Consider the following 27,227-nt stretch of genomic DNA (forward strand, 5'->3'; position numbering starts at 1 on the left):
ATTTATGCTTCTAGAAGTCAGGATAATGTTTATCTCGGCAGTGGTGGTGGCTGGAAGTGAGCGCAAGACAGATATCTTGGATTCTGGTGATGGTATATTTCTTAGTCTTAGTGCTGGTTCCCTGGGTGTGTTAAAATGCATCAAACTGTACCCACAGAGGAGAGGGTGCATAACGTTCCTGATTGCTGAAATTGAGAGAAAGAACTGAGAATGTAAGGCCCCTAGATGGCCTCTTGGTTATGCCTATCAATAGAAAGGGTGCATTCTGCTCTAGCCTGTGTTCCTTGAGGTTAACACATGTGGGCTGTTTTATTTATTTGTTTTGGTACTAAGCCTTTAAAATCCAGTGTGTTTTACATTTGCAGCACATCTCAGTTTGGAATAGTCATGTTTCAAGTGTGCTGTTGCCCCACATGACTGGTGGCTACTGTGTTGGACAGCACAGGTTTGAGGCAGTTCTGGAAGTTTGTTCCGCTCAGTTTCCCACTACTGGGCTGATCTGGTGATTTTGGTTAGATGTGTCTGCTCTGTAGACTCAGCTCCTCCTTGGAAACTTTGCTCTAAGATAGAGATTTGCATAAAGATTGCAGCTTCAGTGTGACTGTAGATTGAAGCCATATTCTTCACTCCAGAATAAAGATGATAATGCTCATTTTTCTGATTTCTGCTCACATTCTTTATTATTTTTAAAAAATAAATCAAGTTTCAGTTGTAGGGTAACAGAAAACATTCTAGCTATTATGAGCAGAAGGAGATTTTTTATGGAGAATTGGGGTCTTACGAAATCATTGAAAGGACTGGAGGAGCAGGCTTTAGGTGTTAATTTGTAAGAGTAACTACTAGAACAGTGTTGCAGAACTTGCCTGCTAAGGGAGCTGCAATCTGCCATACGCAGCTGGAAAATCAGAAAGCTACTCCTTATCACTTGGCTCCAATGCCACGCTGATTCTGCCAAGATACCAGCCAGCAAAATGGTGCTTCATACCTGTCCTTTAACCCCATGAAACTGGGGTCTGGGCACTGGGGCTTATATTACCACTGCAGCAAAAAAGCAACTAGGACTATAAAAAAAAAAGAATGAAAAAAAGTTAAGTTTACTGCCTGCCAGTAGAAATCACGGAAATAACACAAGTATGGTCTCTGGTATAGTTCTGCCTCCCAAATTCCATGCAGTGGCTACACCTGTTTGAAGAAAACTAGGTCACGTGTGCAAAGCCAGCTATAGGGAGTCTGGGAAATGTAGTCTTGAGCTTTTCCACTTCTAGACAGTCTGTAAGGGGGTCAGAATGGAGTTGAGTGAACCAAGCTGCAGTATCTGCCACAATCTGAAACCCAGGAGAGGTGCTGTTTTTTATTGGCACCTAAACTCCAAACAATTATTTTTAGCATGGTTGCCTTTATAAATACACAAGCAGTTTAACATGATTTTTTTAATTAGCCTGTCTTCTGTTTTTTCTATGTTGTTTTCATAATTAAGTTATAATACATAATATTGCATTGATAGTTTATACTTTTCTCAATGTCCATAAAGCCCATAGGAAACACAATTTTTTTAATGGAGACCTATTTCACATATTAATTGTATAAGTTTAAGGTGTACAACATATTGATTTGATACATTTATATTGCAATAGCATTGCCACTGTAGAGTTAGCAAACACCTCCTTTGTGTCACATGATTATCATTTCTTCTAATGTTGGGACACAAATTTTTATTTTCATGTAAAAGCATAGTTTAGAAAATCTTATGAGAAACCTTAACCAACACCAAACTGGGCAAGTTGTAAGCTTTGGTTAATATAGCTTAAATACATTGCCCTTTAGAAGTCAGAATACAATTCAGAATGATTTTCTAGAAATTATCAAGCATCCTAACATGAAGTATTCATTTTCTGTTGCTGCTATAACATATTACCACAAATTTAGCAGCTTAAAACAGTGCGAATTGATTATTTTATAATCTCCATAGGACAGAAATCTGGCAGGCTCGGGTGCGTCTCTGCTCAGAGCCTCACATGGCCAAACCAAGGGGCTGACAGGTCGGTGTTCTTTTTGGAGGTCCTAGAAGAGAGTCTGTTTCCATGCTCATTCATGTTGTTGACGGAATTTAATTCCTTGTGGTGGTAGGACTGGAGTCCCCATTGCCTTGCTGCCTGTCACCTGAAGGCTGTTCTCAGCTTCTAGATGCTTCCTGCATTCTTTGACTTGTGGTCTCCTTCCTCCATCCTCAAAGCCAGCAGCGATGGGTTGAGTCCCCTCAGGCCTCAGATCTCTCCGGCTTCTTCCCCTGTTGCGTCTCCCTGACCCTCTTTCTCTGACCCTGGCTGGGAAAGAGTCTCTGCTTTAAAGGCTCACGTGATTAGGTTAGTCTCACTCGGATAATTCAAGATAATCTCCTCACCTCAAGCTCTGTGTCCTTAATCACTCCTGCAAAGCCCCTTTGCCATGTAATGTAACATATTTTCAGGTTCCAGGGATTAGGATGTGGGCATCTTTGAGGGCTCGTAATTCTACCTACCATGTACGGCAACTATCAGGTTGGTCTAAAACAGTGCCTTTAAGTATTTGTTGTGTGATGATGTCTTGGTAATCACTGAGTGAGTACATGATTTGTCCTTTTTTCTTTCTTGAATAACTTATTAGTGAATGATGTGCTGTAGACCTAAATAGCCTAAATAAGCTATCCTTCTATGAGTGGCAAGAGAGCTATTGAAATCGGAAGACTAGGCCTTAATTTTTCTTTCATTTAACTGGGATACTTTAGAAAAAATAAGTAGAAGTAGATAGACACTAAACCAAGAACTTTATTTTTGTAGAACAAATAATATTTTTCTTTGATCAAAAGCAGATGTGGTCGCTGTCATTTTTATTTAAAAGAATGCTAATGTATTGGTGTTTTTCCTCCACATGGACTCTCTCAGGTTGGTAAATGGAAAGTTAGAGTTTTGGCTGATTGCTTCAGGATTGGCAGGAGCTTCCATGTTATAAACCTTTTAAACACTGTTAATCATTCACTTGTTTAGATGAAACAAAATGGCTTTCAGCATTTAAAGGTGTATCATCTGAATCTCTGCCTCTGTCTGGGTAGCAGTAGCATTGTTCAAATGGATAATTTATTTCTTAATTAATCTAAATAATAAATACTCTGTCTTGTCAAAGAAATGAACATGAGTATTTCATGGGTAGGATATTAGATTGATAAAACAATAAAGAACCCATTATTGGCTTTATAAATGTTTCTGAAAGGGACTATTTGACTAATGTACTGTGATGTTTTTTCCTTTACCAAATTTTCTTTTGTAAATGGTTCAAGGAGATACAGTATGCCAAGAGTGCTTTGTTTCACATTTTTTTGTTACTCGCAAAGATGGATTTTTTATCTATCTTCATGTCTAATAGTTTTCAGTAGTCCCATTGTCGCTCTCTGTTCTTGTGACAATGCACATTTTTGCACTTGCCATTTTGTTTTTTAACACAGGATGAAGTAAGCGTTCCAGGCAGCAACTCAGCTGACCTATTGCACTGGACCACAGCTGCCACCATGAAAGTGCTTTCCAACACCACGACGACCACCAAGGCTGTGCTGCAGGCTGTCAGTGACGGGCAGTGGTGGAAGAAGTCTTTAACTTACCTTCGACCCCTGCAAGTAAGCAAGTGTCTTTCTTTTTAAAATCAGTTGTGTAGGGGGCCGGCTCCGTGGCCTAGTAGTTAAGTTTGCGTGCTCCGCTGTGGCGGCCCAGGGTTCGGATCCTGAGCCCGGACATGGCACTGCTCGTTAGGCCACGTTGAGGTGGTGTCCCATGTCCCACAACTGCAACCTAGATATACAACTATGTACAGGGTGGGGGTTGGGGAGATAAAGCAGAAAAAAAAAAAAGATTGATAACAGTTGTTAGCTCAGTTGCCAATCTTTAAAAAAAAATAAATAAATAAAATCAGTTGTGTAGTTTTTATCAACTCATTAGCACTGCTCTTCAGTTGTTAAGAAATCTAGGCTTCCCATCAGATATAGAATGAGTAATTTATTTTATAGAATGTAATATAGTCCCATAGAGTAGTTGCAAAAGACACTGATATAGATTCAGGTATGGTCTGGCTTATATGTCAGAATTAAAGTTTAGTGGGATGAAAAGAAAAATAATTTTATCAATGCTTACTCTCTTGTGCTGTGTTTCTACAGGCCAGTAGTTGAGAAAAAGTGCTAGGCACTATCTTGGGGGCTGTCTTAGTTCTTTTAGGCTGCTATAACAAAAATACCATGGATTCGATGGCTTAAGCAACAGACATTTATCTCTCTCAGTTCTGGAGGCTGGGAAGTCGAAGACCAAAGCGCTGGCAGATTTAGTGTCTGGTGAGAACCTGCTTCCTGGTTCATCGACACCATCTTATCACTGTCTTCACATGATGGGAGGGGTGAGGGAGCTCTCCGGAGTCTCTTTCATAAGGGAGTTGATTCCATTCATGAGGGCTCTGCCCTCAGGACCTAATCTCCTACCAAAGGCCCTTCTTCTTAATACCGTCACATTGGACTTAGGGTTTCAACATATGGATTTTGGTGGGGGGACACATTCAGTCTTTAGTAGGTAAAGAGAACAGTTTAACAGATTTCTTTCAGCCACTTTGGAAGTAGAGGTCAGGACAAGCAGCGGAGCAATTGAGTTTGCGTTCTGTGATGTTTTAACCCATCGTTTCCCTACTGCCTTCAATTCCCAAACTGTGATCCTTTAGTCTCACATTGGAAAATGGAGGTGAAAAAGAAGCACGTGCTTTCTTATAAGTTCACCCCAAATACCGGCTATTTCTCTCATTCCTTCATTCATTCTGCCAATACTTACAGGCATTTTCTATGGGTCAAATACTGTGCTAATCACTGGGAATAGAGTTAGGAAACACTTCTGTCTAATTCCCTTCTCCTCTGGAACCTATATTGTAGTAGGAGAGACAAAGAAACCAACAAATAAAATATTTATGTAATAATGTAGTGGCAGGTGGTAAGGAGTACTGTGAAGATAAGTTAAGCAAGGTAAGGGAATCCTCATGATAACTGAGGGAGTGAAGTTCTGATTTAGATAGGGAAGGTAGGTTTCTCAGAAGAGGAATCACTGAGCAGAAACCTGATTGAGCCCAGTAGAACAAGTGCAAAGCCCTTGTTGAGAGAATGTGCTTGACATCTTTGTAGAACACAAAGGAGGCCAATGTAGTATGCGCTGAGTGAACAATGGGAAGAATGGTAGGAGATGAGATCAGAGAGGTGGCGAAGAGGTCAACTATATAAAGCCTCGTATGGACTATGGTAGGGACCACAGGTTTTATTCTGAGTAAGATGGAAAGCTGTTGGAAAATTTAGGCAATGCAATGTGTGATCCACCTTTACTTTTAAGAGACCATTTCACTGCTGTCTAGAAAGCTGGCTGTAGTGTAGCAAAAAGACTGATCTCTATTCCGGTAGTCCAGGTGAAAGACAGTGGTGGTTTGGACAAGGGTAGCCACGAAGGAAGTGGGAAGTGGTTGCTTTGGGGATGTATTTTGTGGACCTGCTGATGGTCTAAGTATGGGATATGCAGGAAAGAGGAGAAGTAAGGATGATAGCCCAGACGGTTGGGTAAATGAAGATACCATTGACTGAGGTGCTATGTGCTTGACTTTGGGGTAAGTCTGTACATCTCTTATCATTGCATGTATCATACTGGATCATGATTACAGTTACTTTTCTGTCTCACATGTTGGGCTTTTTGAGGGTGTATGTCTTAGATAAAGTATTTAACACTGTGCCTAGTATATAATTTTCATTAACTATCAGTTGTAATTTTTATCATCATTTGCAGCAGCAGCTTCATTGTTTCCCTGGGCTATGCTTGGCTTAAAGTAAGCGCTCAGTAAACTTTGGAGGGATGGGTGAATATCTTTTACTTGGCTCTTCCAATAAGGAGCTTTACAGTCTATCTGAGGAAGGCACAACATAATTAACCATACTAGAGATACTAAAGTATTACTAATGAGGATTGCTGATGACAAGTCTTAAAGGCATTTGTGTGGATTGTAGTTGTGGAGGAGGTGGGGATAATGAAAGGGACACAGTTATATCTTGCTTCTGTCTGGTAGGGTTTCAGCAGGTGGGGTCTGAGGTGGGCCTGGAAGGAGAGGTGGAATCTAACTGGGCAGTCAGCATGGACAGGCCCCTCATAATGGAAGAAAGGTGTAGAGGCCAGTGGGATGCATAAAGTAGATTGTTTTGGTTGGAGCGGCGAGTTAGTCTTTAACATTAATTAACATTTGATAAGCTTAAATGTTATTCTGCTTAGTTTAGGCTTGATACTGTTGACTGTTTGCATTGTTCACAGGTACTAAAGGTTTTTTGAGCCAGTGAGCAGTATACAAAATGATGTTTTAGGAAGGTTATTCTGACTATAATATAGAAAACTCACCATGTGTATAACAGTGATTGCATCAGCATTTCTGATTCATTCATGTCAGAGTGCCCAGGAAAATCAAAAGGCGCAGCAGGATGAGGTTGGAGTGCTTCTTAGAATGTGGTTATTATTCTTACATTCTCTGCAGGGTGCCTATGTCACTCTGACTCTCTCTTTAGATCACACAACGCACATTGATCAGTTTCTCCTGAAATGAGTTCTTCCTTCCTTCCTTCTTCCCTCCCTCCCTCCCTCGCTGCCTTTTCAGCTCTCTTTCTTTTTATCCACTCTTCTTCACTTTGTTCTCTTTAGGGGCGAGAATTTGGTGGTGCTTATCGAATTAGAGCTGTAGCCAATGAAGATCTAGAAAAACAAGGCTGTCATCCTTTTTATGAATCTGTCATCTCCAATCCCTTTGTCGCAGAGGTAAGGACAGTGTGCCTAAGAACATAGATTTAATCGTCACGTTGTTGTGGGCATTTTAGTATAAACAAAAACTAAAATTTTCCTGAAAATGTACTTCTTTGGCTTTGTTTTTACTCAGGTTATTCATTGGTTTTGTGTGATTTGTTTCTTATACATTACCACATATTATGAGATTAAAATCTATTTAAAGTTTCACATAAAGTAATATGCTTTAGTAAGTGAGAAGTTATAATTCAAGTCACCAGAAGATATAAAATCCCATAATTGTGTTTTCTAAGAATATCTTCATGGACAAAAAGACACCCTACTCAATGATGTAACTGCTTCTTTTATCTAGTCTGAAGTAACCTATGACACCTATCAGCATGTCCCAGTGGAAAGCTTCGCAGAAGTATTGCTGAGAACTGGAAAACTGGCAGAGACTAAAACTGAAGCAGAAGAAGTATTTCCAACAACAGAAGGTATGAAAGAAGGTTCTAGTCCATTGACAGGGTGTAACATATTAGGAGAAAAATAATTAAAAGTGTATGAATGAATGAGAGCTAAGAAAAACAAAAATAAATTTTTCAGTAATTTTGAATAGCTTAACTTGACACCATCATTTATTTGAAATATGTATTCAATACTTTGTTTTCCAGATACTTACTAATATTAAGGATTTAAAAGGATAAATATGATACAATTTCTATCTTTAAATTTTTAATTATGTAAAGTAATTCTTATAGTGAATAGTATAAGTACTCAATAAATATTTCTTTCTTTTTGCTTGTATGTGTTAGTTAGGAACTCTTAAGTATTTACTTCATAGAATGCAGATGTCTACTTGATCTTAAGAATTTTCTGTGTGGTGGCATATCTTTACATGTAGAATTTTTTGAGCAGAATTAAATGTATGCAAGTTTACCAAAGGCACCTTGCCATTTGTCCTTTTTTCTCTTTAGCCTCCTTACTTCTTTTCAAGATTCTAGGGTCATTTCCTTGACTATTTTCTTTCAATTCCCACTGTCTCTGCTCTGCCATCCTTAGTGAATACCTCATGACTTAAGGGCTGCTGAAGCTCCAGCTATCTTATCTATATCCCAGGCATCAGTAAGGAGGAAAGGAGGGGGAAGGAAGGGGAGGGAAAAAAGTTTTCTGTCAACAACTTCCACTTACATATTCCTGGCCCCCTCTAACTGCCAGTAAACCTGGCTGATGCTGTCTTTTACCTCAGCACATGGCTGTGTGGAATAAAATTTGGGAAGATGTATACAGAGAATAGAATTGCCATTTTCCCAGAAACCTGATATGATAACTTGTTTTTGGATAATCTTTTCCTTCATTTAATATTTATATGTAGTTGGGAAAAGGGAAAGTGAATACCACTTCTCCATCCAATGTGCGGGCCCCTTGAATACTGGAGGTTTATTAAGTGTACCCTTTTTCTTCACTTCTGAGGTGCATGTTTTTCTACTTGTTATCACTTCTAAAACCAGAGTGTATCTCACAGTCGATGAGTACATTTATGTTTCTTTTTTCCTCCAAAAAGCTATTGTTAAATTCTTGGTATGTCTTATAAATTATACTGAATATATATGAAGAGTGTAGTTGCATTGCTGTTTCCTCTTTTAACTTTTCTTTATTACTTCTTGCTTTGCTTTTCTTTTTAAAAAAATGTCTTTATTTGTTTTCAATTCCATAGACATTTATTTGTAGCCAGCATTCAGTTTGTCTACTGTGAGACGGGCCCTGTGTCAACTGCTATTAATACACCATCTTATTTAATCTTCATGACAAACCACCTGGTATTTATCATCAGTCCTATTTTACAGATAAAGAACCATGTCTCATGGACATGAAATCATTTTTTCTGGGTTACGTAGCCAAGAATTGGTAGAACTTAATTCAAATTCAGCTTTATTCAATCATTGAAGGTGGATAGTACTCCTCCCATTGTACCAGTCTCTGCAAGAAGTGAGGCAAAAAATGTAGGAAGAGCATTAAACAAATCAACAAATAAAAACGTCAGTGGTGTTGTTTAGTTTGATATTTTCTGTTCAAAATTTGTCAGTATGTTGAAGGTATAATTTTTGCAAGATGGAGTTTGTGAATAGGAGAGAAAATTATCCTGAAGAATAAAAGCACCTCAAAATGGAATTATTATTTGTTCCTCTTTCATTTCACCACACATGACATTCCCATACTCGTAGTAAAGGGTAAAATTCTGAAGGTGTAACACACAGGAATGAGAGGTGTCATCTGTTTCACCCATTTGTTTCTCAAACCTGCTTCTGAATAAATTGTCTTTAATTATTTACTCATGGATCAAATTATGATTGATTATTGGGTTGGTTTGTTCAGATAGACTCAAAGACCTTAGGAAAATACTGGGTTAGCTGTGGAAGTATCACCTGTTGATTGGCGTAATAATGGACTGAAGTAGTAAACAGGAAGTTTGGAAACAGTGATTCATATAATATTTTTATTTATCAGTTAGCTTGCAAGTTGCATATAGTGAATTGAGTACCTCTCATACAGAAGATATGCCTCACACGAAGGCAGAATCGTGGACTCATGGTAAAGGTCTAAAGATGGTAAAAGCTCTGCCTAGAGTAGACCCTCTCAGACTGATTTCCCAGTTTATTAAGGCTTCTGATATTTTCCAGAGCTGTTTTTGGAGAAAGCCTCAGGCCCTTGTGAGACACAGGTTTCTGGGTTATTAGGCCTCCTCTTTTCATAGGGTCCTTAGAGTACTTGACCATCTTTGCTGTAGTCGGTAACTAAACTATGAGGCATCAAAATGATCTTGAAACGTGAAGCAAATAGAGAAGTTTTCTTGAGGAGCAGTGTAGAGTAGAGGAACCATACTTGATGAGGAGCCAGGGGATCCCCCTCCAGTTCCCTTTCTCACCATGTATGCATTAGTCATTGAAGGTAGGTCCTTGAACTACCTATGTGTCAGATACTGTCCTAGTACTTGGAATATAAAGTTGAGGGAGACACTGTCCCTGTCTTCAAAGGACTTACAGTCGAGGTGAGGAGACAGACAAATTTGTGCGTGATAAGGACTGTGCCAGGCACACACAAGAGGCGTTGGGATTATAAACGTCTGACAGCTGAGTGAAAAGGTGTTTGAAGAGGGTTCCTGGAGCAGATGATATTTGACCTGGGTTTTGAAGGATGAGTAAGAGTAATGTAGATGAAAAGAGGGGGGGGAATTGAGAGGGAGGTGGGTTGGGAGAGGGAGAACTGGGCGTGTTTTAGGAAGAGGCATTAAAATTCACAGAAGCAAAGGTGATAAACATCATGGCTTTTCAGGGATTCGTAAATTATTCTAATAACTGGAGAGGAGTTTATGTGGGCAACCAGTGAAGAAATGAGGCAGTAGTAGGCTGCGAGGAAATGCAAGGCCTATGTGCTAAGTTAAACGTTTTAAATGAACCCTCTACTGAAAGCGACAGGCGTTCAAGCTGAAGAATATTATTCAGGTTTTCTTTACTTCCATTTCCTCATCAACGAGATGGACATAACAGCCTCTGTGGTCCATCACTGGCCTGCTGCTCTCCAGTGATGAGGATGGGGCCCTCTCTTGTGCACCTTTTCTTAGACTAGTCCTTGGCCTGCATTAACTTCCTTGCCATCATCTTGCATTTTGGTTGATCCAGTTATTATTCCCCCTTGTTTTCAAGGCCTGCTGCTGTCATTCTCCATCCTGGGGACACATTAGGGAATTTTTAAGAAATACTGAAGTCTGGGATCCACTGTGGACCATTTATTTCAGAATCTCTGAAGTGGGGCCCATGCAGCAAATATCTTTTAGAGTTCCTCAGGCAATTCATTTGTGAAACTATGGTTAAGACCCTGTGGAAGTTTCACTGAAGGTGTTAGATTCTCCCCAACTATCATATGTCTGTTCTTCAAACTCTGACACACTGGCTTCCTGAGCCTCTCACCTGGTGTCCTGGCAAGGCCACCTATACCTTTTATGTCTGTGTCTAGTCTCTTCAACTTGAGGGTCAAACTCTGAGTGCCTTATCTATTTCTAACACTATTACTAGGGCTGTGAGGGTTTTCTCTATGCTGGGTGCAAAATCAGTGTCTCTTCATAATGATGAGAGTCAGCATGGTGTGTACATAACAGACATTGGGACAGACACTGAGGATCTCTGCTCTTGGTGACTCTCCTCGAGTTCCCAGGGGCGGGTGTGCTGTTATTTTAGCGGTGTAGGTGAGATTTTAGCAGGTCTGTAGGGATGTTCTTTCTGCCCCTGTGTCTCTTCAAGTTGTCTTTCATGACATTCAGATTTTAATATCCCACCAAAGGAAAGAATCCATGTCCATTAAAGTATTTTTTAAAAACTCAAATATTTTTGAATTGAATGGGAAAAACATTCGAGAGCACCTACTGTGTGTATTAAGCATGGAAGTTTTTAAAATGTAGAACTGGTTTTAATAATAATCATTCTTTACGTTTGAGTTTGTAATTTAAGTATTTTCATAAATACTATCACACTTCTATCTCTTGATGATGCTAATGTATCTGAAACAGATATTTTTGGCTATTTTATAATATCAAATATTTGTCAGAAACTCAGCAGAATTGAGGAATGATATAGGTTAAATGACTCAAATTAAAAATTGTAAAAATGTGACTACCAACTTTGGTTCAGAAGTAGGTCATAGTACAAATTAAACTTCCCAACGTGATCTGACTTTTCAGAATTTTTTAATAAAGTTGATGAAAACATTTTATGGAGACTAGCTGAATAAAATTGATCATTATTTATTTAGCTAAATGAATGATTTAATGGCTGATGATTTCCAAATCAATAATATGGTCCTCTGTGAATTTGGTTCTGGAATTAAATTTATCATAGAGTGCTTTCCAGAGGCACTTGTTTTGCACGGAATTAGTACTTGGAGGCTTAGGCATAGATTTAATCTGATTTTGCTGTATAACTTGTTTAGAAAATGCATCGTAGTCAAGGTTTGAAAACAGGCACTGCAAATTGAATTCATACACACTACTAAATGTAGGGCAGGTCTTTTATTTTATTTATTTATTTTTTAATATATCTTGAATGTTAATCTGGAATCACTGTGACTCAGTCTGCAGCCAGCATGACATATACCAGTGGAATAGTGGAATCAGTCTACTTCAGATTCTCACTTACATAATTTTGTCAAATGTTGCTTCAGATGGTCTGCTGATCCAAACACTGAGAAGCTTCCTATATGTGGGATTTGATTTCCACTTTGTAAGAATCCTTGAGGCTCAGTGAGGGCTGCCAAGGAAGTTTATATGCCCAGGGGTGGAGTGGGGACTGATGTCCCCCCCTTCCCCATCAGTTTGCTTTAACGATTCACTTGTTAGTCAGGAGTGGCTCTGAGCTGGGCACTTGGGTTGTAGAGATTCATGATCTGTGATCCAGTTGTGGGAGAAAAAGATGTTCTGAGTTAACACATGAGTGTTACATGTGTGTGTAACGTGAGTAGCACAGTAACACAGTTGTGTTAGGGATCAGGGAAGAGAGAAAATCCCTTTCCTTGCAACGTGGGGACGTGTGGGATGGTGACATACTGCACCCTGGCCATGTTCCTAGTCTTGGAGCAACTGGGAGTTCGTGGACTTTGTGTGGCCAGAAACTCAGCTGCCTGAGTGCTGGAGACGAGGCATATATAACTCGTCCAGAAGTACCTTTCTGGGAAATAAATAACTGACAGCTTGAGCATTTGCCACGGTTATCAGAGAGGGCTTTTTCTCTTTCCTTCCTCTAATGTTTTATTAAGAAAATTTTTAACTGCACAGAAAAGTTGAGAAAATTCTACAGTGAATTCCTATATACCCTCCACCTAGATTCTACAGTTAATATTTTACCATACTTGATATAAATATTTCTCTCCACCCCCTCTCCATCTACCAAATTCAACTTATTTTTTGACGCAGATAGTGGTGAAATAACCTGACTAATACCCACACTGAGCAATCAAAGAGGAGAAGAGGATCTGGTGACACCCACGCAGAGGGGGATCATTTGAGGAACAGATGCTGGGGAACATGGTGACCCTGAAGCCAAAGTGCCTAGTACTACAGAGAAATTTGAGAGAAGAGACGAATGGATTTGGTGACCTTTGAAGGTGTATCAGTTGGGACACAGGCATGGAAGCCAGCTTCTAGGGACTTGAGGAAAGAATGGGTGTCAAGGTAATGGATGCAGTAGGGGACAACCACTCATTTAAGAAGTTTAGTGATGCAAACAAGGAGGGGACTATTGAATTTGTTAGAGTAGAGAGCTCTCAAGGGAAGAACTTTTTTTCCTAAGACTGGAGTGATTTGTTTATATGCTGGCACAGGGCAAATAGAAAAGAAGGACTTTTTGTAATTCTAAATCCCCTCTTGTAAACTGAAGACAATAGATAACTTCTTCCATAGAGTTGTTGTGAGGAGTAACTAATTCAAATAATTGTAGAGTGCTCAGTGAGCAGAAGCTGAAGAACAGTAAGGATGGTGGCAGAAGTGCATCAGGTGGGACTGTTTAAGTCTGCTGTTTTCTTTTTACTGAAATTACCTGCTTAAATGCAGTTGTTAATTCATTAATAATTATAATCTATATAAAATAGAAGTAATTGCTTCTATTACCGCTGTGGCAGTTATTAATGGAAGAACCTATTATCTATCATTTTTAAGGGGAAATCAAAATGTGTCCTAATCAAAGAAAATCATTTGTTTCCTCAAGCCTGTCGTTCATAGAGGGGGGAGGGGAACTTCCTAGGTGCTTTCTGTATACTAGAGAGATGCGCACTTTGCATACTTTACCTCATTTAATGCTAACTTACATGCGAGGAAAATTAAGGCTCAAATCCAAAATCAAAAATGCTTTGAAAACCAGAAGGACTTTTTGTAACTTATTTGGCATCAGAACCTGAACTAAACTGACATGAGGTTATTTATAATCTTTGCTTATGCCATTTACTCTGAGCATTCAGATGTGTTGCGGTGGAAATGTTAATGTCTTTGATTGTTGGGTGTTCTCAGACCATGCTGAGGGTATCATGTAATATGCGACATATGTACAGCATAACTTCCTGAAAGTCCAAAACATTCTGAATTCCAGGACACAGAGTCATGCAGTAAATCAGTGGTGGATCTGAGTTTTGGCCCCAGAACTTTCTGGTTCTGAAGATGGTTTCCTTCCCTCTGTATTATCCTGTCTGATTTTGTAGGGCAGAGATTCATTGTATATTTACAGATGTTGTTTTAGTTGTTGTTCAAAAGCATGAGCAAAAGCCTTTGTTGTGGTTTTTGTGGGAAGGAGTAGGCAATCTTGAACAAGCATATGATGAATAGTTTGGGTAACTTTGGTGGACTTTGGGCTATAGGAGTGTTCTCTGGTGGTCCAGTAATTGGCCCTGGGGTGATTAAGGTAGAGAAATACTGCTTCTGGAGTGTAAAAGCCAGAGAGAGGAGGTGGTTCAGAGTGCAGTCATGCGCTACGTAAGACATTTTGGTTAATGACAGACCGCAGATACAATGGTGATCCTGTAAGATTAGTACCATGTAGCCTAGGTGTGGAGTAGGCTATACCATCTAGGTTTGTGTTAGTACACTCTGATGTTTGCCCACCAATACATTTCTCAGAATGAAGAAGATGGAACGCTTCCTAACTCATTTTATGAGGCCAACATCACCCTGATACCAAAACCAGGCAAGGACAGCACAAAGAAGAAAAATTACAGGCCAATATTGCTGATGAACCTAGATGCAAAAATCCTCCACAAAATATTGGCAAACTGAATACAGCAGTACATTAAAGGATCATACACCATGATCAAGTGGGATTTATACCAGGCACGCAGGGATGGTTGTGCATCCGCAAATCAATCAATGCGATGCACCATATTAACCGAATGAGGAATAAAAATCACATGATTGTCTCAATAGATGCAGAGAAAGCATTTGGCAAGATCCAACATCCATTTATGATAAAAACTCTCAATAAAATGGGTATAGAAGGAAAGTACTTCAACATAATAAGGGCCATAGTTGACAAACCCACAGCCAACTTCATACTCAATGGGGAAAAATTGGGTCATCCCTCTGAGAACAGGAACAAGACAAGAGTGCCTGCTCTTGCTACTTCTATCTACGTAGTACTGGAGGTTTTGCCCAGGGCAATTATGCAAGAAAAAGAAATAAGAGGTATCCAAATAGGAGAGGAAGAAGTGAAACTCTCGCTGTTTGTGGACGACATGATCCTTTGTATAGAAAACCCTAAAGAATCCATCAGGGGACTATTAGAAATAATCAACAACTACAGCAAAGTTGCAGGGTACAAATTCAGCTTACAAAAATCGGTTGCATTTCTATACGCTAATAAAGAACTAGCAGAAAGAGAACTCGAGAATACAACCCCATTTGTAATTGCAACAAAAAGAATAAAATAATCTAGGAATAAATTTAACCATGGAGGTGGAAGACCTGTGCACTGAAAAGTATAAGGCATTATTGAAAGAAATTGATGATGACATAAAGAAATGGAAAGATATTCCATACACAAGGATTGGAAGAATAAACATAGTTAAAATGTCCATATTACCAAAAGCAATCTACAGATTCAGTGCAATCCCAATCAGAATCCCAATGACATTCTTCCCAGAAATAGAACAAAGAATCCTAAAGTTCATCTGGAACAACAAAAGACCCTGAATAGCCAAAGCAATCCTGAGAAAAAAGAGCAAAGCTGGAGGCATCACAATCCCTGACTTCAAAATATACTACAAAGCTATAGTAATCACAGCAGCATGGTACTGGCACAGAAACAGATACACAGATCAATGGAACAGAATTGAAAGCCCAGAAATAAAACGATGCATCCGTGGACAGCTAATCTTTGGCAAAGAAGCCAAGAACATACAGTGGAGAAAGGAAAGTCTCTTCAATAAATGGTGTTGGGAAAACTAGACTGCCACATGCAAAAGAATAAAAGTAGACATTATCTTACACCATACACAAAAATTAACTCAAAATGGATTAAGATTTGAATGTAAGACCTGAAACCATGGAACTTCTACAAGATAATATAGGCAGAGCACTCTGACGTCAGTCTTAGCAGCATCTTTTCCAATTCCACGTCTACTCAGGCGTGGGAAATAAACAATCAAAAATAAACAAATGGGACTACATCAGACTAAAGACCTTCTGCTAGGCAAAGGAGACCATGAACAAAATGAAAAGACAACCCAACAACTGGGAGAAAATATTTGCGAATCATATGTCCGACAAGGGGTTAATTTCCAAAGTATATAAAGAATTCACACAACTCAACAAAAAATAAACAACCTGATCAAAAAATGGGCAGAGGATATGCATGAATATTTTTCCAAGAAGATATACAAATGGCCAACAGGCACATGAAAAGATGTTCAACATCACTAATTATTAGGGAAATGCAAATCAAAACTATATTGAGATATCACCTTAAACCTGTCAGAATGGCTATAATTACCAAGACAAAAAATAACAAGTGTTGAAGAGGATGTGGAGAAAAAGGAACCCCCTACACTGCTGGTGAGAATGCAAACTGGTGCAGCCACTATGGAAAACAGTATGGAGACTTCTCAAAAAATTAAAAATAGAAACACCATATGATCCATCCTCCCCACTACTGGGTATTTATCCAAAGAACTTGGAATCAACAATTCAAAGAGACTTATGCACCCCTGTGTTCATCGCAGCATTATTTACAATAGCCAAGACATGGAAGCAACCCAAGTGCCCATCAACTGATGAATGGATAAAGAAGATGTGGTATATATGTACAATGGAATGCTAGTCAGCCATAAAAAAGACAAAATCATCCCATTTGCAACAACATGAATGGACACTGAGGGTAATTCGTTAAGCGAAATAAGCCAGACAGAGAAAGATAAACACCATATGATTTCACTCATATGTGCGAGATAAAAACATGGATAAAGAAAACAGATTAGTGGTTACCAAAGGGGAACGGGGTGAGGGGGGTGGTGAAAGGAGTTAAGGGGCACATTTATATGGTGATGGATAAAAATTGGACTGTTGGTGGTGAGGATGATGCAGTCTTTAAAGAAACATAAATAATAATGTACACCTGAAGTTATGCAATGCTGTAAACCGTTATGACCTCAGTAAAATAATTGCGGGGAAAAAAAGGATGTATCCCAGTAGTTAAGGGAAGCCCGACCCATTGGCTTTGAATTGGTGCTTTGCGTATCAGAGGCTTGCTTACAGGCAGGTTGTTTGCTATCTGTAGGAATTAGCTGGCCCTGGGAGGGGCAGTCTCTCCAGGATTAGCAAGACACCCAAGATGTCAAAGCAACATAACATACAGAGGATTTAAAAAAAATTAATACATTTGTGTAGATGAAATAAAGTCTATGCATATGTTATTCACTAGGAACAAACATTTGCATTTTAGGATGATTCACTGCTTGGTCAAAATAACGATGATGCTCCTTTGGATTCCTCTCGGGGGGTGATTTTTGTCGCTGCTTTGAGCTCATGGAAGTTAACCATTTGTTTTCCCTTTCTGCTATAAGCTTTATATTCAATTATATATGTTCAAGAAATGCTAGTGACCATCTTGTGAACCGAATCTATGAAATAATGTAATTATTTAAAAAATAAACCTACTGGAACATATGTATTCAGATGAAGATTCTCCCCTTCAAAGATGTGCATTTATTCCAACTGTCATCATTGCTCTTTTTTCTTGTTTTTGTTTTTTGTTAGGTTGTTTTTGTTTTGGAATTTCCTTCAGGGTCTGTAGCATATTCTTTGGAATATCTTCAGTGGTAGCATAGTTTCATCCCTTGAGTGTCTTTTGGTTTTGGAAACAGCCAAATGCACATTAAATGAAATGAATGAGTGAGTTGATGTTATGATAAAAAAAATTAGATGTGACTGGCAGCTGGTCCGCAAAGGGACTGATTTTCTCACGTAGGCCTTAGAGTGGCCTCCACCACTCCTCTAGGAGGAGGTCCTCCAATGGCTGGAGCAGCAGCCACACACCTGAAGTAAGGCTCCTGAGGGACTCCTTTGAAGAGGCTGGGCAGATTTTGATGAGTGGATTGGGATATGCTTGCTTGGAAGTTGCCTTCCTTTGTGTGTAAGGAAGGGCAATATCTGAAGAAAATTAACGTGAGAGTGGAAAAAAACTAGATGAGGTTGCAATTGTAGGTCACCTTCTAAGAGACTATATAAGAAAGAAAATGAACAGGGAAGAACTACTAGTATATGAAATAATTGGATATTTCTTCTTGAAAATAACTGTCCTGAAGGACTGTTGGGCAGGTATTGCGTGATAGAATACATAAGGCAGACATAAGTCAAAATGACAGCCCTGGTTTGTGTGTGTGTGTGCCTGTGTGTGTGTGTGTGTATGTATGTATGTAGTATGTAATTTCTAGACTTGTAAGTAAATCTTTCTCAAATAGTCCAGATTTTTCAGCAGATTAAGTTTACATGCTTATATGCTTTTTCTTGCTTTATCTTCTGGTGTCCAAATGTATAGCTTAACCCCTTCATTCTTCAGTTTTAATAGTCTTCTGGGGTACATTTAGCAATCTTATACCTCTTCTTGGCTCTCATAATTATTTGCCCAAAATTTGTGGATCTTTTGCGTTGTATTTTTAAATTATTTATTCAGAGACTTCCTCTTGCCTTAGTGTGTTTATTTGCAAAGGGCAGGGACTCTGATTTTTATCTTAGGGCAATGTCTGTTTCAGACAAAGTTCTCATTGATAAGTTGATATGTGAATTTGGAAATGGGCCTTGAAATGAGTAGCTTTTGATTAGAAGACATCTCTAACATGATACGGTTCCTTGGGAGGCCTGAGGCTGACTGGTGGACCAATTTGGTTCATAAGTTTGGAGAACACATAGGAAATGAGTATTTAGAGAACCAGTATTCTCTCTGTAGACCCAGTCGAGAAAGCTCTGTTGTTTCCTCCATGAATCATCCACAGGAGATTTTGAATTCTAGGTCACACTCTCAGACTTCACCCACTTATGTGTTGCTCCTTACCCCACCACCGTCTCCACTGCCCAGACTGTCAGCTACGCCAGATTCTACAAATGACTTAAATTTTAGTCCAAGTAAGACACAATTAGGAAGGTAAATCTTCTGGAAAAAAATTGTATAGTATATTTGCAAAGTCAAATATCATTTCCTTTGGGTTATCCACAAACTGTTGTCGTTCATTAGTGCAGATCATGAGAGTCTGTGTTCTTTAAAAATAAAGGATTTATGTTGTGATTACATGTGACTACCTGGTATTTGTCCCTAAGACCTAAATGAATGAAATGCCTCCTTGTTAATACAAACTGCATGTAAACACAGACTTTTTTGGCAATGTACTCTCTCTTATTAAAGCTATGACATTGACAGATTGTTGCTCATGTGAAATTTTATTATGAAAATGTTGTTAATGGTTGGAATATTTTAAGATTTATAATCAAAGCAAATCAAATCTTTTTTTGTGGAGTGTGATGAAGAGGGGTGTTCTTGGAAGAAACAAAACCGTATTATCATCACTGTAGTAGTTAAATAATTTATCCTATATTTGCACTCACAGAGCTATTTTGTTGGTCTGATCTTCAGTACTCACATGGTCATCATCCACATTCCCTGTTATCGATATGCATAATTTTATTGCATGGCCTGGATCTTTAAAACCAAAAGATAAGCTGTAAGAAACTGTCCTCACTGATCTATCTGTACTTACACTTTGCAGCTGCATTAGCAGGATTTCATTATGTTTAAGTACCAAACAGCGTAATTCCTCTAAGTTAAGGCAAGGTTATGATTTACCATAGTTTCTTGTGATCTGTATTTCACTGGTACTAATAAGACTTTCATAAAGGGCCTTAAAGAGTCTTCTGAAGCTAATTATCTGTTGAAATTATATAGGACTAAAAACATGGGACTTAGTAACTATGAATGTCGTATGAATCCTCAAGTAAAATAATGTGATTTTTTTCCTGCATTTAGTTCTCTTGCAGCTAGCAAGTGATGCTTTACCAAATGACATGACCCTGGCTCTCGCTTATCTCCTTGCCTTACCACAGGTAAGTTTACCCCTACCAGGAAAAAAGGACTTAAAAATGAAGAAACTAAAAATCTCTATCAGGGATTTTCATCAGTAGAACTGTTTATTTTGTATACGTATATACTTACGTACATGCATACATACATGTACACTTATATATATGTATGTATGTATGTTTCATTGCCTTCTGATACCTCTTGGGTGGTGAAAAGACTGATTAGTATTCAGAGAATAAATCCTACAATGTTAGCCAAAATGTTGATTTTAAATCTGCTTTTACATGCATGGGATGTGCCTTTCTAGTGTCTTCTAAATTTTAATGTAGTCATATTGAACTACATGTAGTCATGTAGTTGATATGATGGAAACTTTGAACCAAAATTCTACAGTAACGACTAGAAATGTAAGGGTTTGTGATGATCTTGTTAATTTCCTTTCAGCTGAGTTCATTCTATCCTTTTCCCTCCCAGGTGTTAGATGCGAACAAGTGCTTTGAAAAGCAGTCCCACTCCGCTTTATCTCTCCAGCTGGCAACGTATTACTATAGCCTGCAGATCTATGCCAGATTAGCTCCGTGTTTCAGGGACCAGTGCCATCCTCTTTACAGAGTGAGTCCTCGTGGTTTCCATTTTATTAATGCACAGAGTTAAAGCTTTTCTGTAATAGTTGGAACACGTGTTTACCTCTTTGGAGAGGCTGATCCACTTTGTATCCAGAATGCATTCCCAGTGGCTGACAGCCCTTGCCTTTTTCTGTGTTAGATGTAGTTGCTTTTCCAGGCATCAGTAAGAGGTAGAGTTTCTGATATTTATTGCGAATGATGATTCTTCCTCTAACTTTTCTTTCATTTGCTTTGTTTTACAAAGTTCTTGGGAAAGGCTAAAGTAATAGGAGAGGCGAAATGGAGAATTGGCTTTTTAATTCACTGCCCAAAAGGAATATGGTTTTGTCTAATTTAGGACAGTAGGCAAGTAATTCTTTGAACAATGCTATACTTTTATTTATTTTCAAGTCAGAGATATGAAAGTAGTAATGATACAGATGAAATGTTGAAATATATTAGACCTACTTGCCACCAAGCTTCAGACGACTTTTATATAACTTTCTGTTTAATTTCTGAGCATAAGCACCTAAGTATGCCTCAAGTTACATGTGCCTTTTTTTTTTTTTTCCCTGAGGAAGATTCGCCCTGAGCTAACATCTGTTGCTAGTCTTCCTATTTTTGCTTGAGGAAGATTCACCCTGAGCTAACATCTGTGCCAATGTTCCCTATTTTGTTTGTGGGATGCTGCCACAGCATGACTTGACGAATGGTATAGGTCTGTGCTGGGGAACCAAACCTGGGCTGCCGAAGCAGAGTGCACCAAACTTAACCTCTAGGCGACAGGGCTGGCCCCTACATGTACCTTCTTTTGTGCACACCAAGATATTATGGATGCCACTGGAAAATCAAAGCCCTCCAGGTTTACTTGAATAGACCAGTTTTAACTGTCAGCATTGGGAAATTATCTACTTTTTGTACTGGATCATTTTAAGAGATTTACCACTTTAAGAATAGATAAGCAAATAAATCAGACTTTCAGTTGCACTATATATACAAATCCAAGGTCCAGATTTTATCGAGGCAGGATTCTTCCTCTCCTGACCCAAAGCAGACTGTGAAGAAATAATTTCATATGTGTATCAAAGTTCGAGGTGCCTTAGCCATGTGAAACACATCCAAGAAACTGTAAGTGGGTGAAAAATTCTTGTGGCAAAATCTATGGCTTTCATTCATCAATTTTTATTTAAAAAGAAGAAGGGAAGTGGGGGCACCATCTCAGCACAGGTTAATATCCCAGGGCAGCATCATTATTAGGTGTGTATTATTCTTAGGCATCGTTCTGTTATGATGACATTTGGCCAACAAAGAGGAATGTTTTATTTTTAGCCAGTTAATGTAAAGTATACTTTATTTGGGGAATTATGAATTTTGCTTTTGATAGCCACTGCTGCTTTGTACAGCTACTTTAGTATACTCTAGTGATTGTCCTTTGTTTTGTTTTTATATCTCTGGTGTGTTTTTATGTGAGATTAGAAATTGACCTACTGTGTTATGAATTGAGGAAATGAAGTGATTATGTTGGTGAAAGTGTGGCAGGTTTATTTTTGGAACAGTGTATTTAACATCCTTCTTATTATATTCAGTTGGATGGCTGGTAAAGAGTGTTTATGGCATGCTTGCTGATATCTGCTTCTAGATACCCTTATCCTTTTATTAGTTCTGTGTATGACCACAGGTACCAAATAATTTGCTCCAAAACTCCAAATATGTTGAAACATGGTGAAGCTTTCTTTGACCAGAAAGCATTGCGCCTTGTTACAAACTTGGATTTTTTTTCCCAACAAGTCAAGTGTGTCCTCAAACTGTGTTTGACTGAGGTTTCTAATTGGATACCGTTGCAATGGGATCCAAGTGCTGAGATGGGATCTCTCTCTTTCGCTTCCACGTGTCCAGTCTGTATTAAGGTCTTACTATGTGCCCACTACTGTGCTTTGGTTTCATGAACACAGAGGATGGACAGGCCTCTCACTCAGTCAGCTGGTCTATGACGACTGCCGTGAGCACCTCGGGGGTGCCACCGTCTCCTAGCCTTCTGTCTGACCACAGTGAACTCACCACTAACTGTAAATCCATGTAAGACGGTGACACAGACGTGGATTAGAGGAGCTGTGAACAAGAGGCCTGAAAACGATACAAGACAGACTACAAGTTAAAACTTTTAAGAAAGCCAAGGTCTTGCTGCAAGCCACAGTTTGGCCTGTAATCTTCAGTTTCATTTCCTCAAAACCAAAGTAGTCTTCCTGGAGGAAAATTCTAGTATAAAAAACAACATATTTTTCCTCATCTCTCTGATAGTAAATCACTTTGTATCAAAAATTGTCTCAAATCATGTACTGTTTGTGAGAGAGATAAGTTAGGAGAAAACCATTAAATTCCATCCCAGCTTTTGTATCTGGCCATCACTGTTTCCTAACTTAGATACCACAGGCACTTTATAAGAAACCCTGTTTAAGGTTTCCACAACTAAAGCATGCAAAGAGATAAAGTAGAACATTGAAAGATAAGGTTTAGAAGTAAAAGTGTGTCCATCTTGCTTTCTTCTGTGTCCCAACAGTTCTTTTCACTTGATAGAAAGTGTGAGTTTTTTGTTTCCATGTCTTATATTTTGTGTTTCCTTTCATCGATTCAGCATTTATTGAGTGCCTACTATGAAGGACATAGAACGTGGCATTGGAGTATGAAGAATAACGAGGCTTGATTCCTGCCCTTTTTTACCCTTTACCTCAATTTCTGTTGCTTCCTTCCAAGTGTGTCAACCCACTGTCACTGCCCTTTAACTCTTGGTCTTGTTCCTGTCATCATGTCCTGTCAATCTGTCCCTCCCTTTGAAGATGTCCCTTTGCAGCTCTCCTGTCTTGCCCTAGCCCTTGGCCTCTGATTCTGGTTGTTAGACTATTCACCTGCTGTGTGGTGTGGTTCCTGACACCTGTTCCCATTCTCTTTCTGGGCCCAGCTGCCTTATGCTGTTCGGAGTCTTTGCTTCAGGAAGCAGCATTGTATCCTAGTGGAAATAGAAACCAGTAAAGTCCATGTGGCCTAGTGGTGGTTCCTCAACACATGGTATCTAACTTCTCAGCTCCTCCTGACAGAAACAGATGTGCCCTCCAATAGCATTAAGATGGCATGTGGCAGATCATGAGCCAGCTAGCTGTCCAGGGACTTCTTGGCAACTCTGTGGAAAGCATTTGGTTGTTAGTCTGAAAGCTGAAATGAAGAGTTAGAAAGTGTCCAGGGTTTTTTTTTCACTTCAAGATGCATAGACATCCTGAAACTCTTCCAGACAGACGTGTTAAGAGGGAGGAGGGGAGAGTTTAGCACCTCTCAAGTTCTTTTCTCCTGTCTACTCCATGTCCTCACCTTAATTCACTCTTTCATAGTTTTTCCTCAAAATGCTGTAATAGCCTCTTAAACATCACCCTATCTTTATTTTTGTTGCTTTTGTATCTTTTTCCAAGCATCTGTCAGAGTAGGCTGTCTAAAATGGAGGTCTAGCATCCTTCCTTCTGACTGAAATCTCTCAGTGATTCCCTATTGCCCCAGCAAGGTCTGCCCGTCCCTCATCATCTGGCCTCTGGCTGTTTTTCTCCGACTTCATCTTCCTTTGCTCCAGCCATACCAAGCCACTGAAATTTCTCCAGCACCCTGCATGTTCTCTGTTTCCTTGTCTTCAGATGGGTCTTCAGGCTTGTCGGATCTTTGCCAGTAATGTTTTCCCTCTCCGTGTCTTTGCTCAGCTACTTGGTTCAGGTGTTACCTCACCCAGGCTTGGTTCCTGCCACCTGCCACCATTCTGTGGTGCCCCAAGCTGTGTTGGGTGCTACTTCTTGTGCTTTTGTACCGCCCTGTACTCATGTCAGTCATAGCACTTACACTCTGTTCTTTCGAATTTGTATACTTTTCATCTCACTAGATGAGCTATTTGAGGCCGGTGTCTGTGTTGTATTTATTGGATTCCCCAGTGCTTAGAGCAGGGCCTGCGTATAAAGGGTAGGAAACAAAGTTCACTGGGTAGGTTACTAAAAATTAATGAATGTTCTTCAGTACATATGAAATAATTGAATTATGTGTGTGTGTTCATCAAATATTTATTGGGTGACTACCTTATGCCAGGCAGTGTTCCAGAGCCTGGAGAAACAGTAGTGAACAAAGTATTTTGAACAAACTCCTGCCCCTTTGGGACTTACATTCTATTGGGGGAAGGGGCACCATAAACAAAATAAATAAAGGAAACATAGACTATGTTAGATGGTGATAAGAGCTATGAAAAATGAGTATGTGTCTGTGTGTGTGTGTGTGAAGAGTACAATTTAAACAGACCCAGAGAATGCCTCCGTTGAGAAGGTGACCTTTGAATACAGACAAAAGGATGAGTGCAGCACCGTGCAGATGTGTAAGGGAAGAGCATCCAGGCAGGGAATGGCAGTAACAAAGTGTTGAAGTGTCACGGTGCCTGTCATAGGTACTGTGATAGTGTTTCACAGAGTACTTGAGATAGTGTTGAAATTTTACTCTATATAATTCAGGGCGTAGAAGAGTTAGTCATATGATTCCTGAGGAAAAAGATAGAAATGCAGTCTGTGGCCAGACTTCATTGTGACCGGGTAGAGTCTCTTTCATCTGGCTAAGAAGGTGTCAGGGAGGGATGTGGCAGCAACAGTCAGCTTAGGGGCTTGTTTATGGGACTTGGCAATGAACAGTCGAAAGATCAGACTAACTCTAAAAAGACATTGGCTGTACCTTTCACATTCATTCTGCCATTTGATCCTTTGAACAACCCCATTTTGCAGAAGAGGAATCTTCTTGGCAGAAGATAAGACTCAGAGCAATTTGGTTACTTACTCAGGGTGGCTCTGGTAGACAGTGACATCCTGTCACTTAGCGCTTCTGCTTCCAGGTTTTACCTGCCTTTTATGCTTGGACATGCTGCTGCTCTAGCTGTGTTTCAGAAGCCAGTCACTGTGTTGGGACCTGAGTGATCACTGGCATTCGGGTTTAAGGAGTCGTTCCCAGCAGGACGTTTTCATGTGTTCTGCTGTGGCCACTGGGTGAAATCTAAGCTCCTATATATAAGAGGGAAGACCCTCAGGGAACTGGCTGGTTCTTCCATACCCTGTCAGCCATGATCCTGACACTAGCTGTCTTGAAGTTTATGTTCTAGCTGTTCAGAATTTATATTTCTCTCACTTTAACATCCTTTCTCACACCTCTGTGCCTGTGCAGATAGAATCCCCTGCCTGAAATACCTCCTTATTCTTCCCACCATCTGCAGATAAGTCTAAGCTCAAAAGAGCCTCGGGTGAAGCCCTGTCTCGCTCCTCGGCAGACGTTGGCCTCCTCCGTCCCTCTCTGCTCTTGTGCAGACGCCCTTTGGAGCAGTTCTTTCGGGGCCGTGTAACTAACGCACATCTGTCTGTTCTCCACGTGGTGATCTTATTTGAGGACAGGAATCCCATCTACTTCTGAATCCCCAGGACCTCAACCGCTGTAGTTCCTCGGGACTTTTTACTGCCGTGTGAATCAGTTCAGGAATCATTTCAACTGCTGTGGGTTAGGACAGCCTTCAGGCTTCAGTTTTGCCAGTTGAGTCCTGGCTCTTGGATTTGAGGGAATCACGGGTGGGCACAATGGCTGGATGTTTTAAGTACATGGGAGTCTTCCACTGACTACCTGATGGCTCCTTATTTGAGTCTCTGCAGCATCTTCATCTGCATAAAACAGCACTGTTGAGTTTGGAATTAAATATGGCAAACTCCCGATGAATCACCCTGGAATTGAAATCAAAGTGGTTTCAATTTGTTGCCTACACATAACAACACTCAGTGAAGCTTAGCTTTCACTCAGCTGTCAGTTCAACTTGTTTCTATTACCACGGTCTTTTCACATTTTCTCTTTCCACCTCCTGTAATTCTGAGCTGCGGGAATGATAATTTAGGTAGATTGCTAGGTTTGAATAAAAGTATTGATATAATTTGTGGAGTTATTTCTGACAAAAGCCCTGTGCATCTTGAAGGGAAGCACCATCCTGAGCCAGGCGGCACAGGCTCCTGGAGCTTGGCACCTCTCCGAGACTCTCTTTGCTGTGGTCCCCCTTGCCTTTATTTTTCTTTTTAGTGATACACAATGATGATTGGCAAATGGTCAGTGGGAGAGAATCTTTTCTTCTAGTATTTGTCCTAGTAAAACAATACACACATGGCCAAAAAATTCAAACAGTGAAAATGGTGTACAATAAAAAGTCAGTGTTCCATTTTGTATCCTTCCAGAAATAGTTTATGGATATATATATTTACCTAATAGTTTTTATACAAATGTGAGTAAGCTATACACATCGTTCTGTACCTTGATCTTTTTTCGCTTGTCTCTTACATTTATAATTTTAGTAAATGCCTCTTGAAGTGTGACTTCTAGCATTCTTTTGAAAAAGTTTCAGAAGATAAAACCAGTTAAAAATGGAAACATGTCTTTTAGTTTTATATGCTAGAGAAGCAAACCCAGCAGGGGATGAAATTCAAAACTTTATGGTAAACTATTTCTAAAATGTGTTTTTTTAAGCTACTAATTGAAAATACTAAGTAGAAAATTATCTCAAGCAAATAACAACCCTAGAGGGGAAACACACCACCTGTTTAAAACTTTCCAAACAATATTACCAAGAAATAGAGGCTATTAAACCAGAATGGATTTATTACCTTTACTAGTAAGCAGTAGATTAAGTCATGGAG

At 39.4% G+C, this 27,227-nt stretch overlaps 1 protein-coding gene across 1 annotated transcript in view; it reads left to right on the forward strand.

The window, feature by feature from the left end:
• The window catches only part of NBAS (NBAS subunit of NRZ tethering complex), a 331,876-nt gene that overhangs the window by 194,148 nt on the left and 110,501 nt on the right, over nucleotides 1-27,227 (forward strand). Inside the window, exons 36-40 of the mRNA XM_014731302.3 lie at nucleotides 3,479-3,646; nucleotides 6,723-6,836; nucleotides 7,174-7,297; nucleotides 19,844-19,920; nucleotides 20,372-20,509. Coding sequence (XP_014586788.2) covers nucleotides 3,479-3,646; nucleotides 6,723-6,836; nucleotides 7,174-7,297; nucleotides 19,844-19,920; nucleotides 20,372-20,509 — 621 coding nt within the window. The remainder of the gene's footprint in view (nucleotides 1-3,478; nucleotides 3,647-6,722; nucleotides 6,837-7,173; nucleotides 7,298-19,843; nucleotides 19,921-20,371; nucleotides 20,510-27,227) is intronic.

The sequence above is a fragment of the Equus caballus genome, chromosome 15 (genome assembly GCF_041296265.1).
Source record: "Equus caballus isolate H_3958 breed thoroughbred chromosome 15, TB-T2T, whole genome shotgun sequence".
Lineage (NCBI taxonomy): Eukaryota > Metazoa > Chordata > Mammalia > Perissodactyla > Equidae > Equus > Equus caballus.